At 37.6% G+C, this 20,955-nt stretch overlaps 1 protein-coding gene across 5 annotated transcripts; it reads left to right on the forward strand.

Annotated features, from left to right (window-relative positions):
- The first annotated feature begins 1,139 nt into the window (after positions 1–1,139).
- LOC111332052 (intraflagellar transport protein 22 homolog) lies at positions 1,140–20,646 on the forward strand. Of its 5 annotated transcripts, none has more exons than XM_022937306.2 (9): positions 1,140–1,235; positions 3,450–3,497; positions 4,242–4,400; positions 13,964–14,037; positions 14,217–14,299; positions 14,783–14,875; positions 16,277–16,375; positions 16,667–16,767; positions 17,754–20,646. In XM_022937306.2, the coding sequence occupies exons 1-9, from the start codon at positions 1,214–1,216 to the stop codon at positions 17,903–17,905; spliced, it is 831 nt and encodes a 276-aa protein (XP_022793041.1). In that variant the 5' UTR covers positions 1,140–1,213; the 3' UTR covers positions 17,906–20,646. The 5 variants fall into 5 exon arrangements, with proteins under 5 accessions (XP_022793041.1, XP_022793042.1, XP_022793044.1 ...); XM_022937307.2 differs by having other exon boundaries at positions 1,199–1,235; positions 3,453–3,497; XM_022937309.2 differs by lacking the exons at positions 1,140–1,235; positions 3,450–3,497; positions 4,242–4,400 and adding an exon at positions 6,678–6,932.
- Positions 20,647–20,955: the final 309 nt, after the last annotated feature.

A 20,955-nucleotide genomic window follows, 5' to 3' on the forward strand; every position in this document is an offset into this window, starting at 1 on the left:
TGAAAACAATTTCCTGCAAGCGCTTGTTGGAAGAAAAAAATTGCATGCAGCCCAAATGTAAAAGAAAAAAAAAGAGCATTTAGAACGGAAAAAAATATCCTGCCCAGCAGATTGCTAGATAAAAAATGTCTTGATGACCAGAAATCATCCACCCCTCCCCCTCAACAGTTAAATGGTCGGCCCCTTGGAAAAGTAAGGGGTGGAGTGGGGATTATGGAACATGAAGTTATTTGTTTCTGTTCCTATTTTTGTTGGTTTGTTGTTGTTGTTGTTTTTTTCTTTGGGCGATGATATCTTTTTCCCTTCTGAATTATTGAAATATTTTTGGTTTATCCCCACCCCACCCCACCACCCCAACCATCTCTTTACTAATGGACTTTATGTGGTCAACTTTCTCCTCTTGGCGGCGTAAGTCTGGTGCCGAGAGAAACTCCACCTGTATAAACACCTGTAATTCGAGGGTAATTTCCCTCATTTTTTGGAAGACAAAAGCTCGTATAAGTTCTTAAATAAATCGTTAAATTTCATAGGGGATGTCACGAAATAAATTACAAAAATTTCGATTCGTGATTAGTTTATTCAATTTATTTAATGAAAAAAGAAGAAAATCAAGGCCGTGTCATAATTTTCGTCTGAAAGAAATACTATTAGCGCTTCCGCTCTTCTGTTTTGTTTACCTAACGTGTGAATTATTGAACAAATATTCATTTCTCTGAAGAGGTTATATGTTTTGTTCTTGGAAACGATTTTGTGAGTTTAAATATCAGTTTAAATATCAGTTTAAATGGTATCACCCAAATAATCCTTTCAAATATACAAAATAGTAGTCCTTAGGGTTATGCGACGTTATATTTTGAAAGAATGAAGGCAGTTAGCGGAAATCAGATAGCCGATTTTAAATCGTCTTAATTAAAGATTTGCGCGTTTTAAGAATCTCAAAACAATCAACAGTGAAATGAGAGCCTCTAAACGGCACCCTACGTTAATTCCGGAATTCTTTTTCCATATGTTTTGTGTTTCTTACGTTTAGTTTTCAAACAAATGTTCCAACAACAGGGCTACTGCATATTACAAATGCAAATTACATGTCCGTGCAGGAAAACATAAATAAATTCATCACTTCGCCTCAGAGCCTTAATAATCAGCTTCCTTTTCAGCTAGCTTTATTATTTGCAACTCTGTTCGTGACAAGCCCTTGTTTTCAAGATCGAAGATGTCACAGAATATGCCTAACGGTGAGATTTTTGTTTCCTTATTTTAACTTTTCGTTGTTCATCTCGTATCTTATAAATACTGTGTGCTCGATCATTGGGAAGCATCGAAATTGTAACAGTAACTGAACCTCGCGCCGACTTCATTTAGTCGGCAATTATCAATGTAAGGGACTCGCAGAATGCACAATAACATTATTTACCACGGGATCATAAAACCCTTGGTGATCCAAAACCTGCCAGATGCTTTCCCTGATGCGAAAACGAATAATTGAAGCGCCAGAAGCGTAAACCGATCGCATCGCATTGGAAATTCAACTGCAACTGAGCATCCTTAGGGCTTACGTATGATGAAGTGCGGAGGATTTCAAGGAGTCGCTAAGTTCCTAATCCACAGGAGGTTTTTTTTTTACTGTGTAGACAAACCTAAAGCAAATTAAATCTGTTTCAAAACTAAAATTGAGAGAAAAACTCTAACAGTGATACAAGCAATTCTGAACAGTTTTTCTTCTAGTTCGTCATTCGTCATAAAATCATAAACTTATTGACTGGCTTATATCGGGCCAGACCTGAGGTTAAGCCCCGTCTACACGAGCAATTTTTATATGGCAATTTTTATGTGGCAATTTTTATGTGGCAATTTTTATGTGGCAACTTTTATGTGGCGACTTTTATGTGGCGACTTTTATGTGGCGACTTTTATGTGGCCACTTTTATGTGGCCACTTTTATGTGGCCACTTTTATGTGGCCACTTTTATGTGGCGACTTTTATGTGGCCACTTTTATGTGGCCACTTTTATGTGGCCACTTTTATGTGGCCACTTTTATGTGGCCACTTTTATGTGGCCACTTTTATGTGGCCACTTTTATGTGGCCACTTTTATGTGGCCACTTTTATGTGGCCACTTTTATGTGGCCACTTTTATGTGGCCAGTTTTATGTGGCCACTTTTATGTGGCCACTTTTATGTGGCCACTTTTATGTGGCCACTTTTATGTGGCCACTTTTATGTGGCCACTTTTATGTGGCCACTTTTATGTGGCCACTTTTATGTGGCCACTTTTATGTGGCCACTTTTATGTGGCGACTTTTATGTGGCCACTTTTATGTGGCCACTTTTATGTGGCCACTTTTATGTGGCCACTTTTATGTGGCGACTTTTATGTGGCGACTTTTATGTGGCGACTTTTATGTGGCGACTTTTATGTGGCGACTTTTATGTGGCGACTTTTATGTGGCGATTTTTATGTGGCAATTTTTATGTGGCAATTTTTATTTGCCCGTGTAGATGATGAAAAATGATCAATTTTTGTGTGACAACTGCATTTGCTAAAAAGCTGGCGTGTTAGTTTTTATGTGGCAAATAAAAATTGTCACATAAAAAAAATGTCCGTGTAGATGAGACGCCACATAAAATGTGACAAACGCGCCTTAAGCTGCAACAAGTCTGGCACGTCTTTTGACTTTCGCCATCTTGCTTTTTTCCTTTCCATGAGCATCTCCGCTGTGCCAAAATTATTACTGACGCAAATTAACAACAAATATTTGTCGAGCCATCTACTCGGGCAAATAAAAGTTGCTACATACAGTTGCCACATAAAAATTGCTCGTAAGACGGGGCTTTAGTTAGCTATCAGTAAGGCAGAATGGACCAGATGCAACGAAGTGTGAACGTCATGACTCCGAGTCAAGTATTTTTTAGTGGGGCCCGATCTAGCTAAGTCAATGAGTCAGTTTACCACATGACCAACCCTCTATTTCTTTCCTTCTTGCATTCTGCATCTCGCAAGTCCTTATAGAGGACCCCGTGACTTTTTACGACCCTTCTCACGACATTTCGGCCCTCATTAAGACAAACAATCTTTATAATAGAAGTCCGTACGGCGCCGTGTTTCTGTTCAAAAAGTGCTTATAGTCTTGAAGTTTGCTATTCAGGTCGAAAAGTTTCGTGAAACATAGGAGTGACTATAACTGTCTTGTAATGAGCTGATGGAGAGGTATTTCACCCAAATTCTCATCTCTGGCTCAAATATTCAAATTCTCTTCAAGTTTAAATTTGCACAACTTGAAAAGTTGGTGCCTAAGGTACTTTAAACTAGTCTGAGACATCTCTCTGTATCGATGGCTTAGTGGCTTTTCCAAGATCATCTCAAGTTTTTGATGAAAATTTTTTTTCGCTGGCTTCTTCAACTTAAATGGTATTTAATTTGTTTAATGCTTGTTCCACTTTCATACAGAAGATCTGCCTCGGCGCCGCAGAAGCAGTGGCGCATTTCCTGGAGCCGGTAAGTTATGGTCTGTACAGCATAAATCGAGCCACATAGGATAGGTGGTGTCTGGTAATGTCCGGTACTGTCTGGTCTGATTACAATGAGGTAACTCCTGAGTCGATGTAATAGCTCCTTACAACAAGCATAATTAAGACGAGACTCACCAGAACTCGATAATTCGATTATTCAAAACAAGCGCACGTGACAGGCTTTGAGCGCGTGAACACCACGCGATTTCATCAAATCATCAAATCACATCATCATTAAATCACGTGATCACATCAACATCACATAAAATCACGTGATATGCATCTGATCGGCTAAAAAAAGTGACAGGATTGAGTCTAGAGGGCAGTTTTAAGGCCCGGCCAAGCGCATGCAACATTTCAAAGCGACAACACCTTGCAACATTCAGTTGGATTGTGTTGTGAGTTGTCGTGAAGGAGATGGACCAAACGCGCGCAATATATAACAACATCCATCAATGTTGCAATAGAAATTTGACCATTTTGAAACTTCATACGATTCCATCCAACGTGTTGCAATAGGTTTCCAAACGTGTGCAACACGTTGAGCGCAGCTATGTTGCAAGATGTTGCGTTGAGATGCATGAGTGTGACCACCCCTTTACAGCTCAGCTTGACAAGATCAAAGTTTCGACAGGCGACAAAGAATTTCGCGTAATCTGTGGAAATAGATAACCGTATCAAAAAATGACTTGATAATTAGTAAGTGAGCCTTGTCTATTATTCATATTAGGATCTTCAAATCGACGATCATCAGCGGCAAGCAACCGAAGTCAAGAGGAAACTGTACAGCGACGCCTATCCGAAAGTCGACCTCACGACGGGCAACGGCGTTTATCCGAAGTAAGCCGAATCAGTCATGAAGAGCAACGAATGAGAAAGAGATCAGAAGGTGAGTGGAACCAATTTTCATTGGTAGGTACATTAAAGGCGAGCCACTTGAAACTGGGTCCAAGGAAAAGGCTTTAAATTCTCGTCTCGCAGTTTGATCTTGAGAATGTATTCAGAGATTAAACTTCATCTCAATTTTTGCAAAATTCGAAGCATAAAGATACCTCTTGAAGTTCCATTGCAGTTTTTAGAAAAAAGGTCACTGTTGTTGTTATTTGTTTTGACTTAGTCAGTTAAAACACTGGTAACATGTTAGTATTTAACAAATCGACAGTGGTTTACCGTCAAGGTAGTCTTTACTCTTATCAAAGACGATATTCGTCATCACAGTGGTCAAAATGTTGTGGACTCACTAGGCGCCGCCAGGAAATTCTCGCGCAACTTTAGCTGTCTTTTCTTTCGATTGCTACGTTTGTATAACGGGCAACTTTATCTGTCTTTTGATTGTTACGTTTATATCTCGCGCAACTTTAGCTGTCTCTATTGTTACGTTTGTACCTCATACAACTTTAGCTGTTCCTACATTTTATTGTTACGTTTATATCTCGCGCAACTTTGGCTGTTTTTTTATTCGATTGTTACGTTTGTATCTAGCGCAACTCTAGCTTTCCTCTCTTTTGATTGTTACGTTTGTATCTCGCGCGACTTTAGCTGTCTTTTCTCTTGATTGTTACGTTTGTATTTCGCGCAACTTAAGCTGTCTTTTCTTTCGATTGCTACGTTTGTATCTCGCGCAAGTTTAGTTGTCTTCCTTTCATAGTCACGTTTGTTTTCAATTGAAAGGTATATTTCATAGTCCTCTGCAAATTAATTAATCTTCAGACCGCTTTACTTTTATCGATGAGTTGTGCTAGTATGGGAAATTTTTAATTTTTCAAAGCGCCATTCAGTTTCTTGCCCCTTCGAAGAGAAGAGAAGAGAACTGAACGATTCGCTTGAGGTGACTCGTACCAGTTTCCTCGCGCGGGGAACAGATCATTCTTGCGTCACGCGCGAGAGAACCTCGCGAAAGAAGCGCGAGATTAAAAGAAGAAAATTTAAAACAAAGATGGCGGTGCGAGGATTTTTTTTCTACTTATGTGAGAAGTTTACCTAAGAGCTTGTATTTTGATGTGTTGAGTGGCCACTGTGAATGCAGGAGATAGAAACTAAGATAACGAAGACGATTTTCGGAGAAGTAAAGGTTGCTTCACTTCACATTTAAAAGAAATATTCAACCGATATGAAATCTTGCGACGGCGAAAAGAGAAGAACTCAAGTGAAAGATAATCTACCTGAAGTGGAAGACGACTTTGAAACTTCAAGGAAAATAATATGATATGGCCAGAATTCATATGTAGGATTTTTAAGATGAGTTCGGGAGGCTGTCTTTGACGGCTGTTTAATGATTTTCTTAGCAGTAAACGTCTGTAAACATCGTAGGTGCTCGCGCGAGTACACGCAATTGTCAGCGGTAGCTAAAACAGATCATGAGCAAATGTCGATCTTATGGTAGCCAGATTTTTAAATGCGCGAGAACGCGCGTAGAAATTGCTAAACTCACGAAAGCTATAGCATGAAAACAAGTCCGGTGACCCCTTCTTTTCATTGTTCCAATATGATAATAAAGTCGAAAGGAATCGTCAGAAAAAAAAATAGAAAATTCGACGGAAGGAAATTTGCGATATGTGAAAATTGCCCTTTTTGTAGATTTTCTGAAATTCCGCTCCGTAGAATTTTTTAAAAATCTTTGTGCATTTTCCTTTTCAAGTGCCAAAAGCAATCACTGAAAAAAATCAGGGGGTCACCGGTTTAGTTTTCGAATTATTTAAGCCACAAGCTAAAAAATGCGTCTGAATAAGCCTATGAAAGCGTCGCCATGGAAACTGCTAGTGACGAAATGACACTTATTTTTGGATAACCAATGATTATGTAATTCAACCCCGTAAAAGTGTTCAACTGGCCTTGGTCAGTCTTTCTGTTGTATTCTTTCAAAGTTACAAACCATCAAAAAGATGAAAACCGGTACGAGCTACCTTAACCGACGAGGGCAATATTTCCTCATTTTCGCATAAATTCGCCCGAGTAAGCGATTGATCTTGAAATAAGAGCAGAAACATAAGTTCGAGAAGGAAAAGGGAGACCTTCGATTGGCTATTTGGTAATATCAATAAGGTTTTTCAAACAAACACCTGACACAGACAAATAGAACTGATAAACTGCAATAAACAGGGATATATATCACCAGTCATCAGCCGGTAGCGGAAGATCATCACAACAAAGCGGAATACGTTTGATTAAATTAAATTTACTAACTCGAGATGCAAACGTCAAAGCCGTCTTTGTAGAGCACGCACATTGAATATTCAAGAACAAATAGCGCTTATTTTCAGTCTGTAAGACTTTTGATTCATCATGTCGGCAAAACCAGTCGAAAATAGTGGCCGTGAACTGAAACCGAAACACAATCGATCTGCTGCAAACAACCGTTCGCCGGCTTCAGAAAGGCGCTCCAGACGAACTGCCAAAGGAGACAAAGAGACAAGTAATATGTGTGAGTAATATGTTCTTTGCCATGGGCTATCATAAAATTGCCGAACAGGACGGTTCAATGATTCGATATCTAGGACTGCAGAATAGGGCAACTAGCGGATCAATGAATTGACTAATTTGAAGAGCAGAAAACCCCAAAAAATCAAAATTTAAATACTAATCTAAAGAAGGATCAATAATATTGCCACACGAGTTCCTTTGAATTCATTTTGACATCACCTCAACAGTAGATGATAAACGTTAAATTATTTCAGATTCATCTAACAAATGAAACTCTCGCCATCTCGCCGAATTGAGGAAAGGGATTGAGTCACATACCCGTAGGATAAACTGTGCTTTTTCAAAGAGTTTTAAATTCTTAACAGCGAACTTGGAAGTAGCCGCCTGACTTTGGTAATTAAAAACACTCCCTTTGGCCGTTTTTTCTTTTTCTTTTTCTTTTTTTTTTTTTTTTGCGGCAAATTTGCATTTTTGGAGATTTGGTCATAAATAGAGCTAAATCGGAGTCGTTAAATTCATAGCGGGCTCGGTTTCAGTTATCTAAAATGGGATATGCTTTTCGACGTTTTTATCTTTTGGTTAAAGAAGACAATCGCTGGAAAGAAAACGAAAAAAACAACAATGTAAATGTTATCAACTTAACAACACTGTGTATATGGAAGCTCTTCATACGTAATCAAGAAACAAAGCGAATTTGTCCAGGTAGATATGAAGTAATTGTTAAATAGTTCAACTAAAAAGAAATTACATATGACAGTTATTCATTAAACTGCGAAAATTTATTCAATATTTAATTTCAATGAGCCTATATGATATTATGAAAAGTAAATCAATTCTCCAGCCCTTCCAGGTGACAACTCAAAAGGTGTCAGTTTGTCACTATGGAGGCGTAATGAATAAATAAGCTTCAAGCTTTAATATCCATGACAACGCATGTCGCAAGTTGAGCATGGAATTTTCTAGAAAAATATTAATTTTTTCTATGCACCACTCTCGTCATTAGATGGAAAAACGTCTTTCTGTATTTCACTACCGAGTTCGAAAATTACCCGCGAAGCTCGCGTGTTTCGAGCCCGCCGCGTGAGGGACGTGGAGCGAGCGTGCGAGAGGTCTTCGATACCCTTCCTCAGGCACGCTCGCTGCGCTCGTGGGTTTCGCTGCGCTCGTTGGTTTCGCTGCTCGTGCTACAGCGTCAACGAAAGCCTAAATAAAGTCGCGGGATGCCACTGTAAGACGCGATTTAGATGCAGCTTAGATGAGTGCCGGAAAGCTGATTTGCATCGAGTTTCACGACAAACTATCGAAGCAGACCCCTTTAGAGTATTTGAATCAGAATTTTTTTTGTCTCACAGAAATCACAACTGAATTAAATAAATATCTCTCTTTTTTAAGACATTTCTCATTAAGTCTTGACAATTTCATTGGTCAGTTTCTCAGCTATTGCATCAATAATAAAAAAAACATGACCTTCTACGGGACTGGTTCGACGTATGTCGCACAGCGTAGTCAAGCCGAATAAAAAACATTTGAAATGTAAATTTACAGCGATGTGGACTTACGATACTTGTCATTAACACAAGGAAATTAAAGTGCTTTGTTAAATCGTCTTATCATGATTATCTTTTTTCCTCATCTTTCAAACTTAATACCGCCCCCGAAACTAAGTAAGCTCGATAGCTGTCGATGTCTTCAGCGAGGGGCTCCTATCAACAATCTCTGATGGTAAACAAGCCTTCTCTGACAGCGATAGCAGATGTTACTTTCACCCTGCAGGCTTTTAACAACTGCAGAATATTCTCTCTGCCGTATCGATACAGCTTCCTGTTCGTTCATAAGTGCAGTTATAACAGTTTGCTTGTTCAACGGTTTCGTGTGAATCTTGTACCTCGCGCGTCGAACTTAACGATGAGTTTGAGCGGGATGTATAACGGATCCCCGGGAGGTGGTAAGTGTATGAGTTATCTTTGAAACAGAAACTTTCTTTTTAATACGAGACTCGCATAATTTGAATATTATTCGCTTTGTTACGGATAGAAAAAAATTACAAGAAAATTCCAAAGTAGATTCAATTTTTTTGCTGAGACAATTCTGATATTACTTTTTTTTTTTCATTCAATCTACCTGCCACAGAAGGACAAAAGCTTACTTTTATTAGATCACAACGCGCTGATACGTCTCCAGCGAAGATAAATTCGCTAAAAAAACGCTATAGAAATGATAGCAAACGACAGCGTTTTTAATTCATCAGTTTATCAAACCATTGTAGGCATCGGCACAACATTTAATCATAAAGCCAACGGCGCCTTAAAATGTGCCGTATTTCCTATTAGTGACTTAAGAGTGAGATTCGAGAATTTTCACGGCTCTCGATGATATTTAAATTATAGGGAGTGGAAAAAACTTCCCTTATATAAAGTGACATAGTTTGAAACTACTATCCGGCAAAGTATGAAGCGTATGATCAGGTTTTTAAAAAATACGTTTTGAAAGCAAAATTAAAACTTACATAGAACTCTTTGTATTTAAAGGAGACTCACAAGGAGATTAAAGTTACTTGAACCTTATTTTGTCTGTCAAACGCGCCAGTTGAAGTAGCCACTTAGAACTTATCTAATTTCTAGAGTATGTTTGTTGTCTCGCAAGCGTGGGGTAAGAAGTTGCGAACGTTTGCTCATTCATTATTTAAACTTTCCTGTCACGTCCTATCAAGCCGTGGCTTTTAACCAACTTGTTAACAAAACTCGATCAGTGACACCAGCGATTTAATCCAAAATTATTGCACTTGATTTGTTCAAGCTTTTAACAAGTTTTGTGACAGGGAAATGTCGGGCACGACTTTGTCGAATTCTTCGTCAGGGCGTCCAACAAATCGAAGGCGAAAGAAAACAGGTATATGGAAAGAGTTTGTTTCTCTTTCCAGTTTAATCATATTCAGATGATAAAATTTAACTGGCAAATTTTTTTTAATTACTGTAACAATATGAAATTGTGGAATTTTCACTAAAACCCAAGCCAAGAATTCATTTAGATTTATCAAGCGTTTAACGAACGAAGCTGTTTAACAAGCGTTTAACGAACGAAGCTGTTACTTAAAAAGTTTTTCTGTGTAGAGATGATGCATTGCTCTCTAGCACTACATTGAAAAGTTATAGAAGCATGAGAAAAATAAATGGTGCTTTATCTCATTGAGAAAGCTGTGAAAACCAATTCAGCAAAATTACGGCATTTTTCATTTTTTCATAGAGCAACTGATTGAATTAGTCGCTTGAACACACAGTTTCTACGCAACTTGTCATCATCAATTCGGTATGCACCGTTTATAAAACGGTGTTAGTTAATCAAACCACAAACTATGCTGGTCTACAGCATCTTCATTATTTATTTTTGTTTGCAAGACTACTGCGTTTTGTGAGTCGAAGTATTCCCGTATCCTTCATGAATGAAAACAATCCTGGCCAAGCAACGAAACTTCGATCAAAATTGGAAATAATTATATGTATATCTATCTTTACAGTCATTGGCTTTGCATCGAAAAAAAAAAAGCGTAAGTTACTGCAGGTTTCCAGACATTTTAAAACTGTAAAAAGTCAGAACAACTTAAGTTGGAAAATTTCAAAATAAACAGAAAATCAAAAACAAAAAGAAACAAAGAAATTAACATAACCAAACTTTAATAACAGCTTTTATGTAAATTTCCAGATTCAAACCTTAAATCGGCTCCTGTTTCATCGCACAGAATTCTCAAATATGGAATAATGTCCACTCGTCATATAACCGGTTTTATTAAAAACTGGATCATTGGATAATGCAATTTAAGACTTTTCAGATATGATGAATATATGAAGTTCATATATTTTGAACTGCGGTTATTGATACGTACGATGCACGATCCTCGCAGTAGAGACCGCTACGGCCTGCTCCCAGTTGGCTTGTTAGCTCAATTGGTAGAGCGCTGCACTAGTATCGCAGAGGTCAGTGGTTCGAATCCCGTACAGGCCTGATTTTTTCAGGTCTGATTTTCGCTATTGCTTAAATAGCGCTATTTACTGCGAGGATCGTGCATCATACGTATCTCATACCGCAGTTCAAAATATATGAACTTCATATATTTCATTGTATCTGATTTATCACTTTCACGGGTTTATTACGAATCAACTTAACGGCCTGCTCCCAGTTGGCTTGTTAGTTCAATTGGTAGAGCGCTGCACTAGTATCGCAGAGGTCAGTGGTTCGAATCCCGTACAGGCCTGATTTTTGTCAGGTCTGATTTTCGCTGTTGCATAAATAGCGCTATCTACTGCGAAGGATCGTGCATCATACGTATTTAATACCGCAGTTCAAAATGTATGAACTTCATATATTCATTGTATTTGATTTATCATCACGGGTTTATTACGAATCAACTTAACGGCCTGCTCCCAGTTGGCTTGTTAGCTCAATTGGTAGAGCGCTGCACTAGTGTCGCAGAGGTCAGTGGCTCGAATCCCGTACAGGCCTAATTTTTTTCAGGCCTGATTTTCGCTATCGTATAAATAGCGCTATCTACTGCGAAGGATCGTGCATCATACGTATTTAATACCGCAGTTCAAAATATATGAACTTCATATATTCATTGTATTTGATTTATCATCACGGGTTTATTACGAATCAACTTAACGGCCTGCTCCCAGTTGGCTTGTTAGCTCAATTGGTAGAGCGCTGCACTAGTATCGCAGAGGTCAGTGGCTCGAATCCCGTACAGGCCTGATTTTTTTCAGGTCTGATTTTCGCTATTGCTTAAATAGCGCTATTTACTGCGAGGATCGTGCATCATACGTATCTCATACCGCAGTTCAAAATATATGAACTTCATATATTTCATTGTATCTGATTTATCACTTTCACGGGTTTATTACGAATCAACTTAACGGCCTGCTCCCAGTTGGCTTGTTAGTTCAATTGGTAGAGCGCTGCACTAGTATCGCAGAGGTCAGTGGTTCGAATCCCGTACAGGCCTGATTTTTGTCAGGTCTGATTTTCGCTGTTGCATAAATAGCGCTATCTACTGCGAAGGATCGTGCATCATACGTATTTAATACCGCAGTTCAAAATGTATGAACTTCATATATTCATTGTATTTGATTTATCATCACGGGTTTATTACGAATCAACTTAACGGCCTGCTCCCAGTTGGCTTGTTAGCTCAATTGGTAGAGCGCTGCACTAGTGTCGCAGAGGTCAGTGGCTCGAATCCCGTACAGGCCTAATTTTTTTCAGGCCTGATTTTCGCTATCGTATAAATAGCGCTATCTACTGCGAAGGATCGTGCATCATACGTATTTAATACCGCAGTTCAAAATATATGAACTTCATATATTCATTGTATTTGATTTATCATCACGGGTTTATTACGAATCAACTTAACGGCCTGCTCCCAGTTGGCTTGTTAGCTCAATTGGTAGAGCGCTGCACTAGTATCGCAGAGGTCAGTGGCTCGAATCCCGTACAGGCCTGATTTTTTTCAGGTCTGATTTTCGCTATTGCTTAAATAGCGCTATTTACTGCGAGGATCGTGCATCATACGTATCTAATACCGCAGTTCAAAATATATGAACTTCATATATTTCATTGTATCTGATTTATCACTTTCACGGGTTTATTACGAATCAACTTAACGGCCTGCTCCCAGTTGGCTTGTTAGCTCAATTGGTAGAGCGCTGCACTAGTATCGCAGAGGTCAGTGGTTCGAATCCCGTACAGGCCTGATTTTTTTCAGGTCTGATTTTCGCTATTGCATATATAGCGGTCTCTACTGCGAGGATCGTGCATCATACGTATTAAGACTTTTCATTGGCTTAGCCATTATGGTATATGAGCCAATATACCATAATCTCATATCTGTACATGGAAACATCCGGTTTCTTCTTACAAAATAAAGTCAAGAAGATTTGTCTAATATCTTGAGAGCGTTTTTTTAATAAAAAATTATTCCACTCGCGCTTGTTGGATATAATATGATTATAGCCAACGAGGCCTCGTTGGCTATCTATCATCTCATATCCAACGCGCGCTCGTGGAATAATTGCTAAGTAGAATCGTATAATAATTGTTTCATAAATCAGTTTTCGAAGCCATTTTGGTAGAGATCCACTTACATAAAACTAAAATCTCCTTCGCAGTCGTGGCATCGAAAACAGATAATTTTCGCTGATTTTTTCATCCATTGTATTAGTTGTTTTCAACATTTTAGCATATTCTTTGTTAAACCATAAATTTTTTATAAAGTTATACATCTATATTGAGTTTTCTATGTCATATATGTCTACGTATTTTATTGGACAGGAGCATCAAAAGAGGACTTCAGTGTTTTTTTTTCTTCTCACTTCCTTACACCTCATTAAAGTTTATTTTGATTGTGTATTTGGTATGGTCATCACCGGTCGTTCCATTGCGAAAACAAATTCTTTGTTAGGTGTTTAATATTTATGAAGAGAAATATTAATTCATGCGGAACTGCACCTGTGAACCCCGAGCAGTGAAAAAGCTTCGTTAAGCTAGGAGTCAAGCAAACTTCCCATTATTGTGCGTTTGATTTCTCTATCCGTCGAGAGTACGTTTCTTGGAAATCGTTTTAGTACTGAAAAGTTGTAGAAGAGAAATTTTGGTAGAGTTAATTTGAAGTAGGGCAAAAAAAAAGCATATGTTCAAAGCCTCGGAAAATATCCCTCTTGCCTTTATGATTGTAAATATTCCCAACCATGGTAGCAAACTCTCATAGAAATGAGCGCGCAACTGTAGTACTTCAGTTAATAATTGATGCAGGATACCAAATAATACCGGTTGTTCGAAGGATGGATAACGCTATACACTGGATAAGCCTCTATCCGGTGGATAGCGCAGTACGTTTTGGTAACACTTATCCGGTGGATAGCTATCCGCCCTTTGAACAACCGGAGCCTGATGTCTTTTTTTCGGCGAGCGTACGATATTCTGCCAGGCGTTGTCGGCGTAATGACTTCACTCTCCCCAATCCCCTGCTATCCACTCTTGCAGATAGAAGAACCAAGAAGGAGACTGTCTATCTCGGGATGTTCAAAGCAAAAATTCTAGTTTTGGGACCTTGCGAGGTAATTTTCTCTGTTTTAAATGCTTTCTTAAACTATGAAGTGTTGACATTGCACATTTTTAGATCGCTATTTGGTATATGTTCGGTTGAAATGTCCTAATCTATTAAGTTCAGTTTAACGACAGCTGTACCATAATTGTCGTCCTCGCTAAATATTTCATTTTTTTTTTCATTTTGCAGAGTGGTAAAACTGTTATTACGAATTTTCTTTCTGATGCTACGGAAACATCAGGAGGAGAGTATCATCCAACACAAGGGGTCAGGTAAATGTCGATCATAGAGCAAAACATTTTCCAAGTCGTAGGTATCTGAGTGCTAGTTTACATGTTTTCATGGAAACCGTAAACATAGATCCACGTTCCTCAATTTTTTACCTTTTAACTCCCAGAGGTGTTAACCATGTTACTTCTCCCTGAAACTAATTTATCTTGTAAACAGCTTATGAGAATAGACAGGCTTTTCAGCCAAAGGGCGTTATTTTGGAAGAAGAGCAAATTCTCCCGTCCAATTGACCAAAAAACTAAGGCAGTAAGAAGGGAGAATTGCTGATTGGATCTTGGAAGGGGAAAGTTCAAAAACGATCTAACAAACACTCATTTCTCCTTTGAACTGTAAGAATACCAGAGTTTGTAATTGCAATGGCATAGAAATATTTCCTGGTAAAACATAGATCCACATTTCTCTCCTTGTATCGATTAACTATGTACAATCTTATGAAGAATACGTTTTATCTTTTGAATGGGCAGAATACTAGAGTTTGAAAGCAGTGGCATAGAAATATCTCCTGGTAAAACTGCTAATTGTGAGGTGGAGTTGTGGGATTGCAGTGGAAATCACAAGTAAGCCCTAATATTTTAAAATTCACCATAAATGTTTTTGCTCGCACATTATTTAAAAAGTACATGACCTAAACATGGGTAAAGTTAGGGTGCTTTTCTGCAAACCATTTTCTCACAGTGATTGTAATTAGCAATTTCCATGTGTAACATTTAAAAACTATATACATCAGTGTTGTCTTTTACCCTAACATAGGATACTTTTTATAACATCATTATATAGAAACAAAGGACAAGCATTGTGGTTGTTACAGAATTTTCAGTTGGGTGTTGAAAGATGTCTGAGATTGATTGGTTCAGGATATGTGACGCACTTTCATACATACATACATACATACATACATACATACATACATACATACATACATACATACATACATACATACATACATTTATTTGATTAAGCAGGTTATGTTACATAATATTCTGAACCAATCAGATAAAAACTTGGACCAACCCAGTGTCTTATCTACCTGGGACCCATTCACAAAAGTCCTGGTAACTCAACACACCAGAAGTCATCTTTAGAAATAAAAATTTAAAGGATAGAAAAGCAGGCTCTGGTGCCCAAACTACTCCATTTTGTTTTTTTAGCTGTTTTTTTTTTTTTTTTTGTATTATTTTTTAAAAGTTTTGATGTCCCCATCTTGAATGAAAACAGAACAGCTTTATGGACCCATTAAGTTACTGGGACCTTAGAGAAACAGACCCCTGAGCCTGGTTGTTTGAAGTCTGATTTGAGCTAATTACCCAGGTTTAACTTAAACCTGTGTTAGTTTATTCCTTTGTTCAAAAGCCTTTTTCAGATAATTTTCTCTAATCTTTTAAAGGCATCCAATCATCAAATTATAGACAAAGAAAGGGTACTGAATCTTCATGTAAAGCTTTCAAATCTGAAATCCCATTAATTCTCACTAACCTGGTCCTGGATTTTCCCACACTTCAAGCTGTTTGCATGCTTTTACTTTGAGTTCTCAGTAGTTCTTTGTCAGTGGTACTTTCCTTCCTCTAACTGGCTTTTGCAATTACTTTCCAATTGGTTTTATTCTTATGTCACACAATTATAAAAGTATTCCATTAGGTCCTTGGCCCTTACACACCCCAACTTGTGTTTTGGATGTTGAGCAAGAAAACATTGGAGTACAAAAGTCTAGCTGTCGATCAATCTATTCCATCATTGCCTGCAATTTTTTTCTACTTTCTTGTAATATGAGGGTGATTGTGTTTCTATCGAAACCATGCATATTTAGTTTTATACAAAAAAAAAAGACTGATGAGAATTGAAAACAGTTTTTTTCAAAGAGCATTAATTCAGGTATCCTCTCTTGTCACTCTCTAAGTTTGACATGAGTATATTTTGACTCAATGTGCACTATATTCAATTGAGTATTTTGCTTATTTAAGGTTTTCTACCTGTTGGGCAGCTTTCCAAAAGGACACAAATGGTGTTCTAATCATTTACAATCCTGATCAGTCCAGCCATGACAAGGAACTAGAGACTTGGTAAGGCAAACTTTAGAGCATATAATTTATATAATTTTTTAAAAGAAAAATGCAATAATCTCATAATTAGTATGTGAGAATCCAGACTGGGTTTTGTGGGTTTTGAGTCCAGGTTTGGTTAATTTTGTTAATCCTTCTTGTATGTGATACTTAGTGGTACATCTCTCCACCCAGAGCTGGTTGCCTCAAGCACTTTTGGGTAGGTGTAAACAATACAGCTAAATAAAGAATAACTAACAAGAAGTTTTATTTTTCAAATAATGATGGATACCAGTTTTTTTTTTCTTTAAGGTACACCCAATTTGTGCAAAGTCAAGGACTGAAGGATTCACAATGTATGGTGTTTGCTCATCGTCGCCCTTCTGCTGCTGATACCACAAGGTCACAGATACGTAAGATAGCATTTTGTTGATTTTAATATTGTTTTCCTTTTAAGGAGAGGGGAAGGGGATCATGTCGAAAATCAGGAGCATAAATATATAACCACATACTTTTTCAAGGCTATGCTTGTCTCAAGAAGAGTTTGGCTTTTGATTTAGCCTGGCCAAGATCCTTGAGGCTTTGTGGGTTGCATCACAAACAAAAATAAATACTTAATGTCACAAAACATGAGTAAGGTTAAAGAAAGTGCGGTGCTAAGGTTTTAGAAGATTGTTTGGTTCTATCAACTGAATTGATAATGTGAGTTGGACTCTGTTAAGAGATATGAAAGCTGACACTTCAATTGTTGGGCCTTCATTAGCTCTAAGGAAGCTAATGCTTAAGATGTCAGATTTAGAGTCTCTTTATGATGGCTAATTTACATTATCAACTGAATTGATAATGTGAGTTGGCCTCGTAACTAATCACATTATTTACCTCTCTTCTATGATTATAAACAGTGGTTTAAATCCCAAACAGGCCTGAATTTTTTCAGGTCTGATTTTCACTATTGCTTAAATAGTGCTCTTTACTGTGAGGATCATGCACAAATACGTTTCTATAACTGCAGTTCAGATATATGAATTTCATAATTATATTCATTGTGTTTGATTGTAAACATTGGAAACCCAGCATCCAACTGTAACCCAGGTACCTTCCTATAGCTATTTTCCTAAATACTCCTTGCTGTTTCATGTCAAATCTGGATTAACTCCAGGAGTTGTAAGCCAGCTAGTAGACATACCTGGAAATGTCACACAGTGATTGTAGATATGATAGTTAAGTGATGTGAAATACCAATGTTGTTGATTGCCTTAATTAAGTATTGCTTCAATTACCAACCTAGCAGTGTTTGACAGTCTTGGAGTGGTGCACAACATCACAGATTAAACTGGTGCCTCATTGGTTTATTAATTTTATACTTGTATGTGGAACCATTTTCTGTTTCTTTGCATAGCATCTGTACTGTCCAGAGTAAAGTGTATACAGACAAACCTGGATGAAGAACCAGAAACAGTAAGAGATGAATTTCACAATTTCCTTGCAAAGGTTATCAGCAACTGGACTGACAAAAGAGATCAGGAAGAACTAAGTATAATGAACACATGACGCTGTTTAATGTCTGAGGAACCATTGAGAGTTTTTCATCTTAATGTACAGACTAGAGCTTTATGTCTTATACATTTTGGGTCGGTATCTATAACCCATGCGGCAAGGTCCTTCAGTAACTTTGGCTCTCCCAATAGAAATGTTCATAAACTGACAGGTGCTAATAGATAGAACTGTCTATCAAAGTCATGTTTTTAGTGGTCAGTCTTCAAGTTGTTTTAACCTTCATGTGGCCTTGCAGCAACATATAAAGTCTCTAAAATGTCATAATTTTTTTCAACACTTTGACGGTCCTTGCCTTACAGTTTTTGAAAAATAGTGGGAAATTCATAAGACTACCCAACAAAGAAGTAAAGAAGATAGTTCCTAATATAGTGAACTGGTTAATAGTTTTTTAAATTCTACTACAATGTTCACTGTGTTGCATACACAAAAGTTCGCCATTTTCAGTCTGGTTTAAAAGATGCCTTTTCTCTCCAATAAGCCACTGACTTCCAAACTGCACCTTCCAAACATTGATGGAAGGTTTTTGAGCTGTTAAGCCCTAGCCAAATGCATGCAACATTTCAATGCAGTGTGTTGCAACATTATTGGATTGTGTTGTGAGATGATGTGAAGGAGCTGGGCCAAGCATGCGCAATTATCTGAAACATCCAAAAACTGGGGCGGATCCAGGGGTGGTTGGAGTGGTTCGGTCGAACTCCCTAAATTTTCCCTCAAAATGCTGGAAATCATGTTTCCAAAGACTTAATTTTCAAAATCTCCCGGGGAAGCATGCCCTCGGACAATTCTCTGAACCCCCCTTGACTTAATTAAGCCTGGATCTACCCCTGCAAAAATGCTGCAACACAAATGTGACCATTTTCAAACTTGATCCAACACTATCCAAAATCTTGCAACATGTTGCTAAGGGTTGACCAAAGGTGTTGCATGCAACAATGTTGTAAGATGTTGCACTAAAATGTTGAGTGATTTGACCAGACCTTTAGAGAGATGAAGAGTAAAGTTTTTCTTGTACACCCTCAACTCCCTGTTAACCTTTCTGTTCATAAGTTCAGCTGGGTAAAGTCTTAGGTGAACTCTGCAAGCCATCCTTGGCATAAATGGCCCTTTTTGATGGTGATCACAACAGGCATTATCTAAAGAATTGAAAAATGACTTTAAGGACTAAGGAATACTCAAAGTAAAACCAACCAAACTTTCTTAAGAGGGGAAAAATGCAGGTGACCAATATGTGATTGGTTTTGGTTTTGTATCTGAGCAGCTGAGAGATTGGCCTGAGTTTTCTGGACCAATCTCAGAGCAAAGTAGGGAAAGACCAATGCAATTGTGGAGTGCTTTCAACACTCAATTGAAAATTGCCTTTACTTGGGTGTGGGAAATAATCTAAGATTGCATTGGTTTGCTTTTATTTGCTCCGTCACTTGTCTAAGAAACTTGTGCAGCTTTGTCAATCAATCAGATGAAAAACTAGGACCAATTGTAGCTGGTTCATTATAGTCGCACAATAAAACATGAATTGTTTGTAATGCCGAGCATCATGTTGAGTTGCTATGTCACTGTCGTCTTTCAAGCACTAAAGGTCAGAAAGGGAAAATAAAGGGAGAGAAGGAAAGGTCTGCTGAAAATGCTTCAGTTGATTTGACACATGGAAGTCTCGCGTCCAGAATTCAACTTGAATGGAAGTTGCTGTAAGTTCAAGTTCAAGTTCAAGTTCAAGTTTATTAGGTCTTCCAATACAGTTACTTACAATGAACACCGTCTGCGAATAGCGAGCTAATCTAGGCGGGTGGTGTTAAGGACAAACAAACACGAATTACTAATTGAAGGCGTTTAAAAAAAATTCGTTATTGAATACATTATTTGTCAAAAGAGGAAAAAAAGTGATAAAAAGGGAAGAAAAATATTATAATTTATGATTGAATTGTTATTAAGATGCCTTTTTTATTTCAGAAATAAGAGTGCTAGTGTCAGCATAACTGTCCAGAGTTTCTAGAGTTTCAATAGTAATGCTTTTAAGAATTTTTTTTTGAACATGTGCTTTGGTAGTTTTCGATTGCTTTTGGGAATGCTGTTCCAAATTTTTGCACCAACAATGGAAATAGAGTTTTTATAAATACCGAAATATGCCAATTAAAACAATTAGAAGGGTGCTTTAGCACTGTGTTGATTAAGAATAGGAATGAAATCTTACAAATTAATGGGGATTATTGTGCTATTGTCTGCCTAAAAGTTTGTTATTATTAACTACTTTGGTGAGGATGCCTCAATGTTACAGAACACCAGAGACTCCAGATCAAGTTCCAAATGAGAGAAAATAGCTTTCAACTAAATGAAACTTAGGCTTCCAAAATTTAACTGCTTGAGATTTTGTAGCATTTGAAAAAATCATAACTCAATGCACGACCCTCTACCGTATTTAATTGTTTAACCTTGGGTGTATTGCAGGACTCAAAATTAACGGTAACCTGTTAACCAATAGTTAGTACTTTTCAACGTTTGGTTACTAAAAATGTGTCCTACTAACCTACATGGTTTGTAAAATTTTCTAACATAATTTATTTAAACATTGGTAGACCTCAGGACAAAGAGTACGTGGACCCGACTCTCAGAGGAATACTTAGAATATATTCGAGTTGTTAAGTCAACTTTAACTCTTTTTAGAGAATTTGCTGTAGATGTACTGTTCTTGACTAATCATGGTAAATGAGAGGGAAATAAAATAGGTGCATAATTGTCAACATTTTTGAGGTCACCATGCAATTTCAGCTACTCTTTAATTTGTCCTAGTCGTTATTATCAAAATGTTTAATATTTTAGATATCGTAACTTGTGAGCTTGGATACCAAACTTTATAATTTGGCCAGTAAAAAAGATGTTTACTAACCCAAAGGTTTAGTGATCCAAAAATTAAATTCGAGCCCTGTATTGAGAAAATATCAATTGTTAAAGACCATTAACCATTCTGCCTAAGAGGTCCCAGAAGGCTAATCAGACAGTTTTCAGGTCACGAAGGAACATGTCTCATAAAATGGAAAACTTTTTTTATG

The sequence above is a fragment of the Stylophora pistillata genome, chromosome 13 (assembly GCF_964205215.1).
Source record: "Stylophora pistillata chromosome 13, jaStyPist1.2, whole genome shotgun sequence".
Lineage (NCBI taxonomy): Eukaryota > Metazoa > Cnidaria > Anthozoa > Scleractinia > Pocilloporidae > Stylophora > Stylophora pistillata.